Source organism: Phascolarctos cinereus, unplaced genomic scaffold, assembly GCF_003287225.1.
Source record: "Phascolarctos cinereus isolate Bilbo 61053 unplaced genomic scaffold, phaCin_HiC Scaffold_1;HRSCAF=81, whole genome shotgun sequence".
In the NCBI taxonomy this organism is placed as follows: Eukaryota; Metazoa; Chordata; class Mammalia; order Diprotodontia; family Phascolarctidae; genus Phascolarctos; species Phascolarctos cinereus.
This window is the reverse complement of record NW_027555514.1, coordinates 153206956-153224257: the sequence shown is the minus strand read 5'-3', so window position 1 is coordinate 153224257 and position 17302 is coordinate 153206956. Positions and strand designations below refer to the sequence as shown.

At 36.1% G+C, this 17302-nt stretch overlaps 1 protein-coding gene across 1 annotated transcript in view; it reads left to right on the top strand.

Annotated features, from left to right (window-relative positions):
• LOC144457453 (protein piccolo-like) overlaps positions 1–17302 on the top strand; it is a 152399-nt gene that overhangs the window by 124189 nt on the left and 10908 nt on the right. The window contains exon 2 of the mRNA XM_078154589.1: positions 9972–10574. Coding sequence (XP_078010715.1) covers positions 10035–10574 — 540 coding nt within the window. The 5' untranslated portion in view covers positions 9972–10034. The remainder of the gene's footprint in view (positions 1–9971; positions 10575–17302) is intronic.

Here is a 17302-nt window from a genome sequence, read left to right as displayed (position 1 = left end):
ATGTATATAGTGTGGGTGGAAGGTAGCCTTAGAAGCAAAGGTACTAGAAGGTGGGGATATAGGGAAAGCCACTTGTAGAAGGTAGGATTAGAATTAGTCTTGAAGGAAGTCACAGACTCTTAGAGGTAGAGGTGATGGGGAGGACTATATTAGGCATGGAAGATAGCTAATGCGAACATATGGAGACAGGAGAGGAAGCATAGCGTATGAAGAATAGCAAGTAGGCCAGTGTGGATGGTCTAGTGTCTGTGGAGAGGAGGAATGTTAAAATACACATGCACACACACAATAGGAAGAGGCCAAACTAAAAAGCTTTAAATGGGGGCAGCTAGGTGACACAGTGGATAGAGCACTGGTCCTGAAGTCAGGAGGACCTGAGTTCAAATTTGGCCTCAGACCAAACATTGACACTTACTAGCTGTGTGACCCTGGGCAAGTCACTTAACCTCAATTGCCTAAAAGTAAAAAATAAAATAAAATAAAAAGCTTTAAATGTCCCTAACCTTGACAAGAAAGGTAAATAGTATTCTCATGACACAATTACAGAATTTCAGAGTTGTTATACCAATATATTAAAAAAAAAAAAGCAAGAAGAATCCTTTCTATGAGATACCTCAGCAGTGATCACCTAACCTTTGAGACATCAGTTGATGAAGAGCCCAGTTAATTTCTGTTACCTTTGGATGGTAGCAATTGTTAGGAAGATTTTTTATCCTAACAATTGATATAACATCAAAACTAAATTTCCCCCATTGCAACTTTCACTCATGTTCCTAGTTCTTTTCTTGGGGATGAAATAGGACAAATCTAACCTTCAGCTTTTCAAATACTTGAAGACAACTAACATCTCTTGTCTGGAGCTCCTTTTCTACATGTTTAACATTCCCAATTCTTTAAAAATATCCACATATGGCATGGAATTAAAACTTTTTATCATTCCGTTAGCCCTTCACTAGTCTCTCTCTCTAGCTTATCAATGTCCTTTCTGAAATATGACATCCAGAACTGAACACAGTACCCTAGATGTGTTCTGACCAGGGAATAGTAGAGCAGGACAACAGCCTCATTATTCCTGGAATCCATGTCTCTTAATGCAGGACAAATTGGTGTTAGCTTTTTTGACTACCATATCCCACCAAATAGAATGACACCCCAGTTTCATTTGGTAGAGCAGAATATTACAGAAGAAAAGGTTTTGCAAACAAATTATCAACAATTGACATGACAATAGGCCCATTTACAAAAAAGTAGGTTTGGTGACATGTCATCAAGTATGAAGGGAAAGATGCCAGGCTGTTACCTTATTGCTTTATCAACATAAAAATTTGCCACATGCAAGATACTAAGCATGGCAGAAGCACATAGCAAAATCATTGAGAGTATTTTAAAATGCTACATTCAATTTCCATTTCAAATTAGAAAAACAGTAAAAAAGTACATGGATTAATAATGGAAGATACCAGGAGGAATTGTTTGTAGACTTGCTAAGTTTATTTTCACACTGGAAAAGTGAAATGTTATTTGCCTGAACTCTGAGGAGTGCATTTTTAAAAGTCCTAGAATTAAAATATTAAGGTGATGAGCATACACTCATCTATAATTATTATTCTCCTATGATGCTCTCTCAATTGTTTACCTTTAAATAGAAATTTTTATTCAAGCAAAATTTTTATTAGTGAAATGTGATTTGATTAATATGAGAGTGAGATGATTGATAATATTCAATCTCTAAATGTTCAGTAAAATCTGACATTTTCTAATGGATCAATTATTCCAACTGATAGAAAGTTGACTACTGCGGGGGGAAAAAAGGAAAAGTTTCTCTATACCTCTTGTAGTTTTAGACCAAAATATGTCTTTCTTTGAATGTTTAATACAAAGTTATGTTTGGACCTTTAAACCCTAGGTAATAAAATTTCACTGTGGTAAAGCTAATTTTTTTTTTATTCTGGTTTCCAAAAGAACCCAAGCTTTGAATGAAAATAGTACATGCAGTGGCCAGGCCAAGTAATGGTTGCTGAAAGCTAGAGATATTAAGATGATTGATTTTCTATATGTGTTATTGAATCAGACCCACAGGGGAGTGTTCTGTACCAAGACTGAGGCTTTTAGTATTTGACATATGGAATCGAATGATTTTCTTTCCTCTGGATATACATACACAGAGACACGCACTCTCATAGCCACACTTAAAATTAAAGCTGCCTGGACACAAAATTAGGAATAACTATTATTTCAAATATTGATACAGACAGAAACAGACAGAAAATGCAAATGAAACCACAATTCTTGCATTTTAGAAACAATGCTTTAGCCTTCAGACTGCCTTAGTAAGGCTAATAATCAACCCTAACTAAATTTCTTTTAGGTCAGCAAATATTAATTCTTCTTGCTGATTAATGGCAGAGTAGAATCAGAGAAACTAAACAACTTTCTTCAAGTTTCCAAAGGACTTAAGTAGAGCATAGACATGCAGATTTATGGATTCTTTCCCTACTGTCAACAAACATGTCCAGATCTCCCCATCCTTTAAAAAAACAAAACAAAACAAAACAAAACCTCCCTTCCCTATGCCATCCTACTCAAGCTATTGCCCTATAGAGCTCCCTTCCTTTTCACAGTCAGATTGCTAGAAGAGGCCATTTATGTTCTTTGGTTTCCTCACCGCTCTTTAGCACCTTGCAATCTGGCTTATGACCCCCATCCCTAGACTGAAAAGACTCTTTCCAAATTTATCAGTCATCTCTCAATTACTAAACCCAATGACCTTTTCTCGGTTCTCCTTCTTGACCCCTCTGCAATATTTGACACTATTAACTACACCTCCATACCTGCCTTCCTGGATAAGCTCTCTGCTTTGGATTTTCAAGACACTATGCTGTACTGGTGTGACTATTACCTATCTGACATCTGCTCAGTCTCCTTTTCTAGTCATCATCATCTTTGTCTCTCCTCCAATTCCCGTCTCAGAGCACTGTCATTGGCCATATTCCCTTATTTCTCTTTTTTGGTGATCTCATTAGTTCAAATCTGTTCAATGATCTTCTACATACAGATGAATCATAAGTCTTCATATCAGAATTTCAACTCTATGAAGTCACATATCGCCACCTGTCTTCTATTCATATGCACTTAGATGTCCTGTAGGCATCTCAAACTCAACTTGTCCAGAATTAGTTATCTTTTCTCCTAATCCCACCCCTTTCCCTAACTTCCATATTTCTATTGAGGGCACCATTGTTCCAACCTCCCAGTCATCCTAGACTCTTCATTCTCATTCCTTTCTGTCTCCTTACCCATAAATTGCCAAGTTATATAGATCTGGACTCTAGCAGTAGAGCTTCTTAATTGGCCTTCATGGAACTCACATTTCTAGTTCATCCTTCCCACAGCCAACATCTTAGTCCTTCTTATGCAGTTCTGACTATAGCACTGTCCCACCCAAGAAACCTCTTGGCCTCCTGTTATCTCTAGTTTTTCTGGAATTCTCTCATATCCACTCTATATTCTAATAAATCTTGTCTATTTATGTTTTCTCTGTATGACTGTCCATTTCCTGAGTCTGTGCCTTTGCAATGACTTTCTACCATATGTGGACAATTCTCCCTTATTACTTCTGCACCTTAGAATTCCTAGTCACTATCATGTTACCACCCAAATTCTTCCGCCTACATCATGCCTTTCCTTACCTTTCCAGCTTCTTTTTCCTTCAACCACTGATATACTTTATATTTTATTCACTTAGGATTACAGGTTTATAGATTTGTAGTTGGAATAGACCTTATAAGTGATCTGTTCCAACCTCTTCTACAGATCTTAAATAATTTCATTTGCTTATCTACAGATAAGCAAACTGAGCCCTAGAAGGGTGATGTGACCAAGATCACTTGCCTAAGGTTATATAGGTATAAGTTACAGAGCACGGATTCAAACACAAGTACTCTGATTCAAAAACTAACATTTCTTCCACAGGGCCATCCTGCTTCTTATATACTTGTAGTCCCCCTCCTGAAGACCCCTTCTCCCCCAAGTAATACCTATGCTCCTTGAGGTCAGAGACTTATTTTTATATTACTAACAGCATAATCCCCAAATAATTCACAATTAGGAATTAAAAGAAGTAGATTACAATTTGTGCCTCTTTTAAGCTCCCCACAAAAGAAACCAATCTAGGGGCAGCTAGGTGGCACAGTGGATAGAGCACCGGCTCTGGATTCAGGAGGACCTTAGTTCAAATTCGGCCTCAGACACATAACACTTACTAACTGTGTGACCCTGGGCAAGTCACTTAAACCCATTGCCTAGCCAAAAAAAAAAAAGGACAAGAAAGAAACCAATCTGTATAAAAAATTACTAGTGTGGTCCTGGCCTTTTAAAAAAAAGGACCTTGTCAAAAAAAAGGGATAATGGGAAGTATAGTTATCAGCTGCAGATTATTTAACCTAACTTGGCATGGTCTTTTGTTCTATGATAAATATGTAAGGAATTACCAGAATTAATTCATCAGAAAACAATTGAATAAACAAATCTACAGAAAACTGAGAGACAGTAAAACCCTAGCAGTAGCATTTGACTCTGCAGCCACTTGTGGAAGTTTGAATAATTCATGACTTTATTATGATGGAACTAGAGGGAAGAAAGTGACCTTGCTGCCAATCCTCCCTTCATATAACTGCCCAAGCCATGCTCCTTAATACATAGGGTTGGTTCCACCACCGCCCTGCTCCAAAGCCATCAGTGGCCCCTCAAATATCTACTAAATGAAATACTAACTCAGACTGGCATTCAAGACCCTTCACAACCAGATTTTGGCTGGGCTATAAGCATCTATTAAGTGTGTATTATTTAACAGGCACCATGCTAACCTCTGGGATTACAAAGAAAGGGACAAATTATATTTCACTAATAAGGCTCTTGGGGCTACAAAAAAGGAAAAATAGCCTTTCAAACTCTCCCTTCATGGAAACAGCTAAGAGGCACAGCAGATGGAACACTGAGCTTGGAGTCAGGAAGACCTTTGTTCACATCCAGCCTCAGGTACTTACTAGCTGTGAGACTCTGGATAGCTCACTCCTCGGTGTCCTCAACTGTAAAATGTGGAGGAGAATAACACCTACCTCCCATAGCTGTTGCAAAGACGAGATGATACAATATTTCTAAAGCACTTAGCACAGTTTCTGGAACAAACTACACATTTATGAAGTGTTTATTTCCTTCCTCCATCCTTCCTATAATCAGTGTTCTAGATAAACTAAAGAATTCATTTTTTTTCCTCTAATTTCACCCTGCCCTTTTTAAAATTATGAATTTGTGCATACCAAAAGTAGATTACTACATATTTCTTCTTTTTAAAATATTTCTCTTCAATTAGAAAAATAAAAAAATAAATAAAATAAAATATTTCTCTTCCTTCAAATTTCAGTTCAGGTGTCGTTAGGTCCCCCTTGAAGTCTTCCCTCATTCTATTCCTTACCCCAAATAGAAGTGACCCCTTCTTCTTGTAATTAGTGTCATTTTGACCTCTCCTGTCCAGCTAAAAATATTTGAAATTGTGCAGTATTTAGTTTAGTTTAGTTTTTTATCTGTCTTCTCCGTGATTATATGATTAACTCCTTGAGAAGAGGTACATCTTTATAATAGGATGTATTTTCTTATTGCCAGGGACTGTTTTTAATTTTGTTTTTGTCCATAGGTGTTGGCATACAATGCCTTACACAAAATAAGTACTCAATGCTTGTTGGATTGCGTTGAATTTGTACCCTTGGTACCTAGCACAGTGCTAAGAAATGTGGAACTGAATGGCTTACATTTATATTGCAATTTATAGTTACAGATAAGCCTGGCTTAATTAATATGTTTATCTTGAATTGGGATAAACATACTTAAAATTACTGGAATAATTTTCTAATTTTGAAATATTTTCTTGATAGAGACTATACAATAAAGATATGCCCTTCACTAAGTTCACCAAAAAAATCCTTATATAGAAGTTAATACTCCTTACAGTATATATATTATAGTGAACTTGAGAAGGGGGTATTTTGTTCAATGTTTGACAACTGGCTGTCAGGGGGAGGGATATATTTAGGACACACTTTTAAGTTTAATCTACATTATTAACATTTTAACATCACTTTCCTAAATCTAGATAATCAACAAAACAATAAATAAAGCCCTGATACTAAGTATTTGCCTATTTCCAAGGTATAAATATTCACAATGAAATTTAACAACCTGCTTTTCAGCTAAAGCATATACCTGGCTTGAGAACACTAACTAAGTACAGAGAGAGAGAGAGAGAGAGAGAGAGAGAGAGAGAGAGAGAGAGAAAGAAGTAGGGCCTTGGATTTGGAGTCAGGAAGACTTTATTTTGATTTTTTCCTCTGACAATTGCTCAGAAACTCCAGTGGTACTCTGCTGCCTGGAGAATAAATATTAAGTCCTCTCTGTGACATTCTAAACTCTTCATCCACAGTTTGGCCTACCTTTCCAAGCTTAGTACATACACATTGCTTCCCTCCATGTACTCTTTGATCTTGACAAACTCTCCTATTTGACAATGCTTATAAACATGACATCCCCTTTCTCACCTCCATGTCTTTGCAGAAGTCAATCATACCTGGAATCACTCTTTTGTCAGGTCTGCCTTTTAGGTGGTCATTCCCTTCAAAGGTTAGGTCAAGTATAACCTCTCATATGGAATATTTCCTGAGCTACCAGCTGCTAATTCTTATCCCTAAATTATTTTAATTTACTTTTTTTTTTTACTTATATATGCTTGTGATTTCTCGCCTTGAGGATGAGGACTGTTTCATTTCTGTCTTTGTACTCCCAGTGCCTAGAACATAGTGCTTAATAATGCTAGTTAATTGATTGTTATATGACCTTGGGCAACTCCCTTAATCTCTGCAAACCTCAGTTTCCTCTTCTGAAAATAAGTGTAGTAAATAGCTCCTATAGCTCAGAGATATGAGAATTAAAGGAGACAATGTATGTAAAGTGCTTTTAGATGTTATAGTGCTTTATAAGGTAATTTGTTACTAATTTATTATTATTGTTATTATGATCCCAAAGGCCTTATATACGTAATAAATACTTGTTGATTGATTGTTAATGATAACTATCATTTTCTAGTATTATAAAAAAAATTTAAAAGTCTACAACATTTGAAGTGCCTTATTTCATTAACTATAGTTAACATATATCAAAGATATATGTATTAAGCTATTAAAGCTTAAAACTGCACAAAGACTTTTGGGATACCATATACATATAGATAGATTGACATAGATATAGATATAGATATAAATATAGATATAGATATAGATATAGATATAGGTATAGATATAGATATAGATATAGATATAGATATAGATATAGATATAGATATAGATATAGATGATGTAATTTGTGTTTGTATTCTGATCCTTACCACAGGGCCTGGCACGTAATCGGCTCTAGTGCATGTCAACTGGCTGATTCATTGAATGTGCTTGTGTCTATATATTATAGTTAGCATAGGAACTGGACCTGTGATTTCACTGGAATGGGAAACTCCCAAAAGACGAAATTCTGCCACAACTGGTTGGTGCCTTCTCTGAACATATGGTCTTTAAAAAAAATATATTAATTTATTTTGATTTGAGTTTAAAATTTTTCTCCCCCTCCCTCTCCAAGACTGCGCAGAATCTGATGTAAGCTATATATATGCATTCCTATTAAACATATTTTCACATTAGTCATGTTGTAAGGCAGAATTAGAACCAATAGGAGGAACCACCAGAAAGAGGAAACAAAATAAAATGGAAGAAAAAAATTGCAAATAGTATGCCTCAACCTGCATTCAAACTCCATAGTTTTTTCTTTGGATGTGGATAGCATTTTCCATCATGAGACTTTTGGAGATGTCTTAGATCCTTGCATTGCCAAGAAGGGCTAAGTCTATCAATGTTAGTCATTGCACAACATGGCTGTTACTGTGTACAACATTCTCCTGGTTCTGCTCACTTCACTCAGCATCAGTCCATACAGGTCTTTCCAGGTTTTTCTGAAATCTGCCTGTTCATCAGTTCTTATAGCACAATAGTATTCCATTGCATTCGTATACCACAACTTCTTCAGCCATTCCCCAGTTAATGGGCATTCCCTCGATTTCCAATTCTTGGCCACCACAAAAAGAGCTGCTATAAATATTTTTGTACATGTGGGTCCTTCTCCCATTTTTATGATCTCTTTGGAATACAGCCCTAGAAGTGCTATTGCTGAGTCAAAGAGTATGCACATTTTTATAGCCCTTTGGGCATATGAACATTTGGTCTTAAAGAATTGCCTAGAGCAGTGGGCAGCTAAGAGAATTGCCCAGGGTGGTGCAGACATTATGTTTCAGAAGCAGTACTTGAATGTTGGTCTTCCTGGCCTCAAGCCAAGTTCCCTATGCACCAGTGCTTCTTAAACTATGGGTCATGACCCACAGTGCTGAAGGAGTCAGGTCACAAATGGAAAAGGTTAAGAAGTTCTGAACTATGCCATGCTGCTCTTCATATACCATAGTTCTCACTTCAAATAGTCATGTGTGTATTAAATATATTGTTTATATATCATTATATTTAAATGCCATATATAGTTTGCATGCATATATTTGTTGTGGTTCAGTCATTTTAGTAGTATCTAACTCTTTATGACCCTATTTGGAGTTTTCTTGGCAAAGATATTGGAGTAGTTTGCATTTTCCTTCTCTAGTTCATTTTACAGGTGATGAAACTGAGGAAACAGAGTTAAGTGACTTGACCATGGTCACACAATTAGTAAGTGCCTGAGGTCAGATTTGCACTTAGGTCCTCTTGACTTTAGAGCCAGAACTCTAACCACTGTGTCACCTATCTGCCCCAGCATATACATATACATACACATACACATTCATTCCTGTGTGTGTGTGTGTGTGTGTGTGTGTGTGTGAGTGTATAATGACTATATTTATGTGTATGTATACATGTGTATATACATTCATATACACACAGATGCATGTGTATAGGCATGTGTTTACATGTGTATATGCATATATACACACATATACACAGATGTGTATGCTGGGGCAACTAGGTGACCAGCTCTTAAGTCAAAAGGACCTGAGTTCAAATCCAGCCTCAGACACTCACCAGCTCTCTGTGTGTATGAATATGTATGTATACATGTACATATCTACATATATATAAACTGAATGCACACACAGGCATTTTATACATAATGCATAAAAAAATAAAATAGTCCTGGGAAATAAATCGATCCTCTTAAAAAGTATTATTTTGTTTAAATTAAAAATTATAGTTATGCCTCTGGATATAACTAATTCTCCTTTATGTACCTTACTACTGTGAAAAATTTTATTAATTCATTTGCTTTGAATTCAATGAAAGTCATTTCATAAGCTCAAATGGGATAGAGATTAAAATCATTTTTATCCTTTTTCCCCCCTTGTTTATCATTCATTATAAGGGATTGCTCTCTAGGAGTAGAAGGGAAGATGAATACTCTAGGAAATATAGATGACAAAAATAAATGATGTCAATAAAAAGTGATTTAAAATGATCTCCCCCCAAAAGAAGAGAAAAACCCAATGAGAAACCCATTCATGTTTCGATCTAGCAGGAGTTTACCAGTCCATTAGTAGTAGGCATAGTAGTTGCATATTATATTTCTATATAGAGCCCTGTTAAGTTATTCACAGCTTTCAAATAAGAATAGTTGTCTACAAAACATAAAACATGCTTCTAAGATGTCAAAATCTCTCAATTATTGCCTACTTCTCAAATACCCAGTGTCCTATTTGCTCAGGAGATGTCTTCCTCCATCCACCAGAAAGGGGAGGAAAAATGTGGACTGATAAGTGTTTATTATTAATCTATGGCTTTATTATGCTACAATTTTATATGATCAACCTATTCAGTGATACATTCTTTTTTTTTCTTTTTTAGGTTCAAGAATGGCTATGTTTAAACTGCCAGACCCAGAGAGCAATATCAGGACAACTTGGGGATATGGGCAAAATGCCACCTTCAGTCTCACCTCTTTCTTCAGAGATGGTACAGAAACCAGCAGCTGTACCTCAGAGTCAGCCTCCAGTGACAGAGCAAATATCCCTCAAAACATCTTCAATGCCTGTCCAAGTGACAGAAAAAAAGAAAGAACAAGAAGCACAAAAAGAAGATGAAAAAGGAAAAGAAATACCTTCACTTGAAAAGAAGCCCCCATTGATAAGCACAGATGAAAAGCATGAGGAAAGCAAATTGAAAGACAAGATTATAGACCCTGATGATTTGGGAAAAAAGCCCAAAGAGGAACAGTTGCAAGAGATAAAGAAACCTGAGGTACCAGCTGCTAAAGAGAAAGCCTTAGACCAGGTATCTCTTAAGGAAGTACATGAGGAAAAACAAGCCAAGCCCAAGACAGAGGATTCAGCGCCTGGAATTCCCCAGACTCTGCCCAAAGAAGAGGAGAAGACCCAGAAAAGAGATGCCAGGCCGCAGTCAACACCATCAGTGAAACCTGATAAGGTGGAAACAGTGAAAGAAAAAACAGTAAGTGGATTATTTGTTTTTGTTGTTGTTATTGTTTAACTATTTACAGAGTTTGTGTGCATATAGTTATTTTTAAACTAAAACACACAAATTCTACTTAGAGACATCTGCACATTCAAAGTGTAAAGGAAGGTGATACAATTTTCAGTTAATTTGGATTTGTCTCTACAGCCAAATCAGAAAAAAAATCTGTAAAATTCAGTAACAACTGAAAAAAATTGGTTTTTTTTCCATTTGTTTTGATTTCTAAAATTATATCAATCAGTTGTCTAAGTCCAAACTTATTAAACTTAAAGGCTAAAATTCTGCAGTTAAATTTTCTTTGTGAAATCATCAGAGGCATAAATACACACAGAGTTCTTCAGGGCTTCTCAACTTAACACCAACTTGAATATGCCTTTATCTATCTATCCATCTATCTATCTATCTTATACATATATGTATATGTGTGTGTACGTATGTATATATTGGCATAGACATAAACATATATACATACATACATACATACACACACACACTCACAAACACATACAGAGAGAGAGAGAGAGAGAGAGAGAGAGAAGAGAGAGAGAGAGAGAGAGAGAGTTCTTCAAGTTAACACCAACTCAAACTCACAGGTTAGGTTCCCCAAGAAAAGTGACTACTTCGGGTTCAGAGTACTTTATGAACATGCACTCTTAAACCTGTGGGTCATTTAGTCCCTGGATACTCATTCCTTTTTAATAGTAAACCAGCTGACACAATTAGTTCAAAGGCTTTCAGTGAAAGAAGATTTAGAATGAACATGACTGTCTTCAAGTTTTGGAACTTGATAAATGGGTGAGGATTCAATTCACCATACCTGTGCAAAAGGGATTAGGATTTTTTTAAAGCTCCATAGGACAAATTATTAGCAAGAAGTAGAAGTTGTAAAGACTCAGATTTTGACTTGATACAAAGAAAAAACTTCCTAATCATAGACCTATCCAGAAGTAAAATGGGCTGCTTCAGGAGGGAAAGTTTCTACTTAATGGAGGTATTCAATAACTCCCATAAATAAACATCTTAGGTTTATCTTAGAGAGACTTCTTCCTCCTAGTTCGAATGTTCCTCAGTTTGGTTCATGAAGTCAGCTTCAACTTTAAAGTTCTAAGATTCTTCTGGGATTATTCAATTCCACAATTAACGTTCTCATTTATCAATATCTTTCCTACAATGTGTGGTTCCCAGAACTGAATCCATTTCCCCACACATTTTGACCAAGTAAAATGTAGAGTGAGAAAATTATTTCCTTGGAAAATATGCCTTTTTTCATGGAATTTCATATTGTTTTAGATTTTTTTTTGTTACCATATCATACTAATTCTGTAAATATGTCCCAGGGATTCTGCTTAGTGGATGAAGTTGTAGAAAAAAAGTCAAGAAGACCTGAGTTTAAATTTTATATCAGATACTTATTAACTTTGTGATTATGGGCAAGACACTTAACCCTCTCATCCCCAGTTTCCTTATCTGTTAAATGGGGATAATAATAGAGCCTACTTCATAGGGTTGTCTGGAGATTACATTACATATATAAAAGTCTTTTAAAACCTTAAAGTGCTATGTAAATGTAAACTATCGTTAATGGGAAAATATTATTGTTTGAAGAGTAAGGTTTTTTCTGTAGCAAGCAGCTTAGCACTGCATAATTGTTCAAATGCAATCCTGTCCTATCTCCTTTTCTGATTGCCTTCCTTTACAAATTTAAATAAGATCCCACATTTGCATTTCATCACATCCTGCTGCTCTTCCATAATCACTTTTTGGAGATGAAAGATATTTTTTGAGGAAAATGCATATTCACTTTAATGGAAGTTATCTGTACAAACAGGTGTGCTTTGCTCTATCAGTTGGATATGTACCTGGAAATTGAATGCAATATGGAGTGTGTAGGAACTTTTTTTTAAACACAGAAGTAGCATGATCATGTCTATGTTTAAGAAAAATTATTCTGATAAGGTAAAAAAAATGGCTTTTTGGGAGGAGAGGAGTGAGTGGTCAAAGAAAGAGAATTAAGGTAAGAGGACCTATTGGGAAACTATTGGTAATTTTCTGTGCAGTTGATAATTGAGATCTATTTGTTGGTAGGGAAGTGGAGACTAAAACGAGGAAAGATGGAAGACAGATTTCACAGGTGAAATGTAATAGGGTTTCTCTATAATGTTAGACTTGGTATAAGGAAGAACTGAGCTGAGATCCAACTGTCATGCTTACTACCTGTGTGACCATGGACAAGTGATTTAATCTCTCTTAGCCTCAGTTTCTTCATCTGTAAAATGAGAAAAATATTCTAAAATACCTCATACACTTTTGGTGTGGGACTCAGATGAAATAGGTAAATAGGTAGATAGACAGATTTATGGAATTTTATACAGATTTATAGAGTGGTAGCCTTGGACTGAATAAGCCCTGGGTTCAAATTCTGCCTCAGACACTTACCTGTGCAACCATAGGCAAGTTATGTTACTTCTCAGCCTGTTTCCTCACCTATAAAGTGGGAATAATAACTACTATCTCACAAGCTTGTTGTGAGAATCATATGAGGTAATAGATGGAAAGTGTTCTATAAACCTTAAAGTGTCATATGAATTTTAGTTACTATTAGTGTTATTATTATCAATATATAAATTTATTACAAATCTTAATACATGATATTTTTGGTTGTTCAGTAGTGTCTGACTCTTTGTGACCCATTCGGGGTTTTCTTGGCAAAGGCACTGGAGTGGTTTGCCATTTCATTCTCCAGCTCATTTTACAGATGAGGAAACTGAGGCAAACAGGGTTAAATGACTTGCCCAGGGTCACACAGTTAGTAAGTGTTTGAGGCCATATTTGAACTCAGGTCTTCCTGCTTCCAGGCCAGCTCTTTCTACTTTGCCAACTATCTGCCCTACTATAATGGATTTTCTAAATATTAGCTATTATCATTCTCAATAGAATGTAAGTTCTTTGTGGGTAGAAACTAATTTTCATTTTAGTTTCTTACCCTCAAGGCTTAACATAGTGCCTTGCTTATGGTACATACCTAATAAATGCTTTTTGGATCAAATTTGATTTGATATATAGATTCAACAAAATTTGATAACCTGTTAGGATATAAGGGTGATAGAAACAAATAGTAAATATTAACTTCAAATAATAATAGCAAATGGTAATAGCTAACATTTAAGTAGTAATTTAATGTTTTTTCAAATACTTTGCATATATGATGACTCTGTGAGATCAAGTAAATGACTCTAATACAGACAGAAATTTTATTCTCAGAAGAACAAATTTAGAAAGAAAGCTAATGAGTTTAGTTGTATAAATGGTGGACATGATTGCTGTTGAATCCATTTGAAAGCAAAGAGAAGATTCAGATAAAATAAAAATACTTAGGAATTAACACTGGAGAATTATAATATTTAGAGTGCTTACTCAGCACCCCTCTGTTACCATACTCCATGTGCTTGTGGTATCAAAAGAGTAAAAGTCAATTCCCAGGCTGTTGCCAGGCCTGATGTAGGTTAGGGACACACTGCTGAAAAACCTTTGCTTTCCCCTTACCCTTTAAGAAAGAGCAGAGTCAATTTCAATACTGCTGATTTTCATATATACTTCTTAAGAGCCCATTTTTTTCTTTGTCAAATACTGTGCTAAGCCCTGGAGTTAGAAAGAAGGAAAGAAAGAGAGGGAGAGAAGGAGAAAGGAAGGAAGGAAGGAAGGAAGGAAGGAAGGAAGGAAGGAAGGAAGGAAGGAAGCAAGGGAGGAAGGAAGCAAGCAAGGGAGGCTGGAAGGAAGGATGGCTGTGCCTGCAATTGTGGAGCTTAGCATGTAATGGGGAAAGACGCACACCCTGAAGTCTTAAAAAGGGAGTGGATGGGGCAGCTAGGTTGCACAGTGGATAGAGCACTGGCCCTGCAGTCAGCAGGACCTGAGTTCAAATCCAACCTTAGACACTTGACACTTACTAACTGTGTGACCCTTGGCAAGTCATTTAACCCCAACTGCCTCATCTAATTAAGGGGGGGGGGAGAAAAGAAGGGGAGGAATGGAAGGACACATCTTGTTCCATGGAATTTAGACCTTGCAGACTCTCAGCAGAGCTGTAAAAGAAAATGGAGTGACTTTATTCAGTCATGTAAAATAAAGAAGAAGAGTAGAAGAATCTGATGGGGTTGTATTATGGGAGGTAACTCCAGAACTAAAGAAAAGTAGACAGTAAAATTCACTGGGGTCAGACTTGGTAAGTAATCACAAGGGCTCTGAGGCAATTTTGTAGCCCAGCCTTGGACATATATTCACAAGCAAAATGAGAAGTATCAGAAAGTAAGATAGGATAATATATAAAGGATTGAGATGATAGCTAGCTAGATATAGATAGTGTTTCAATCCATATATATATATATATACCTCAAAAAAAGCCCAACTCACAAACAGATGAATCAACAGAGTATCCTAAAACTCAAAGAAAGAGTAAATAAAATCTTAAAGAGAATACAAAAGTCTTAACAAATCTTATAATACAAAGGAAAATAAACTGACTAATGAAAGACTCCTCTGGACTCACCAGAGCACATGAGACAATGAGAAATCATGGAATGGTTCAAAAGAGAAATGAAATCTATAAAATTTGAAAGAATTTATATCAGAAATCAGAGCTCTTTGTGCAATTAAAAAGCACAGCATTAGCAATTTTTTAAAAAAAAATCTATCATGAAGAATCTTTCCAAAGACAAATTTGGAATACAGAAATACAGCTAGGTGGTACAGTGAATAGAGCACTGGTCCCAAAGTCAGGAGGACCTGAGTTCAAATCCAGCCTCAGACCAAACACTTGACACTTACTAGCTGTGTGATTCTGCCCTAACTCTAATTGGCTAAACATTTTTTTAAAAATTATTATTTTTTTTAAAAATACAAAAATACAAGAAAATTTGTCAGGAAAGAAGCAAAATTCAGTGACCTTGAGAAAACATATGAATTCTAGAGAAGCCATTGCATCTGACCTTGAAGACAGATGAACAGAGATAACTTAATGATTGTAGGTCTCACAAACAAACATAACATTAAAGAAACAAACTTTGATACCATAGTATAAGACACATTAAAAGAAAACTATTCATTTGCCTGAATATACACACAGTTTGTAAACACAACAAATTGAATTAGTAAAACCAAAGAAAAACTAAATAATTACTTGTCTTACACATTATTGTTGAGAGGGAAACAGGGAAAGAGAGAGACAGAGAAAGGAAGAAATAATGAAAGAGCGAGACAGGGTGGGGGAGAGAGGAAGGAGGAAAGAAGCTTGGAAGGTTGGGGAAGAGAGAGGGACAGATTTACCTTTCGCTGTTTTTGTTTTTGCTTTTGTCTAAAAACCAAGTGTGATAGCCAAGGTATTAAAAAAAAAATGAAACCTAAAGAGTCAGAGAATCAGGAGGATAAAAAGTTCAGGAGAGCTTAGCTCCATGGAATAAAGTCCCTGTTGTGGACTGGAGTTACAGAATGGGAAGTTCCCTAAAAGGGCAAAAGGAGGACAAAATGGAATGGGGGCTTCACCCCTACCAAGGTCATGAGTGGACAATGAAAAGATGCTGATTTGTATAAGTCCAAGCAAGAGAGAGGGTGATTGTGGTAGCACAGCAGGAAAATGCAAGAGGAAGCAACAGGGAATAATTGAATCTGGGGTACTGGAATCTCACCCTACTTGGGAAGAAATATTCCCACTATCACTCCCATGGTGGAAGAGCTATATACCTGCAATGACAGATGGGATCCTCATGTTAGGTTTTTTTTTTCCCTTGGAGAGCTTGAGCATAGGGAGACCATCTTCAGTGTAAGAGTATTGTATTTCCATAAGCAGTATCTCTCCCTGGAAGATGTGATACATGAATCCCTGCAAACTGGCAAGTCAATTAACCTTCCTATGCCTTAGATCCTGATTTGTAAAATTCATAAAAATTCATAGAATTAGAATCAATGATCTCTTAGGTCCCCTCCAGATCTGTACTGGGAAACATATGTGATACAAGAAAAAACAATCAATAATATGTAAAATGGAAAATCTTTGAAAGATTTTATTTAGTGAAGATCATAGTTACCTGTCTTATGCCCCATCTCTCCACTAGATATGAAACCAGGTAGTATAAGCTAGGCTTTTTAAGATGACTAGGATTATTTTTAAATGGAGGAAAAATATTTTTAATCTTCATGAGGGTAGGGAATATGTGATATCTAAACTACTAGCTTCCACCTCCACCCCTAGTTCCAATATATTGCTTAGCAAAGAAGAGGATTAATGCTTAAGAAAGATTATTTGTATCAGCTTCATTTTGTACTATTCCTCTATACACACCCATATCACAACAAAATTAGGCTATTTACTATTCCTAATGTGTGCCATGTGATTTACCGCTTCTGATTGGGTTCGTGTCAATCTGTCTTTGAGAAGCAGCATAATGTAATGGGTAGAGAGTTAGCCTCAGAGCCAGGAATATAGGGGTTCAAATTCCATCTCTGATACATAGTGGCTTTGTATTTCTGGAGAAATGACAACCTCTCTATGCTGCTCCAGGCAACTCTCAAGGCTAAAAGTTGCAGAGAATGTGCCAGCCTGTTTTGTCAGAGAAATAATAGGACCATAAATTTAGAGCTAGAAAGACCATCTAATTGAACTGCTTCATTTTACAAGTAAGGAAACTAAGGCACAGAGTGGTTAAATAACT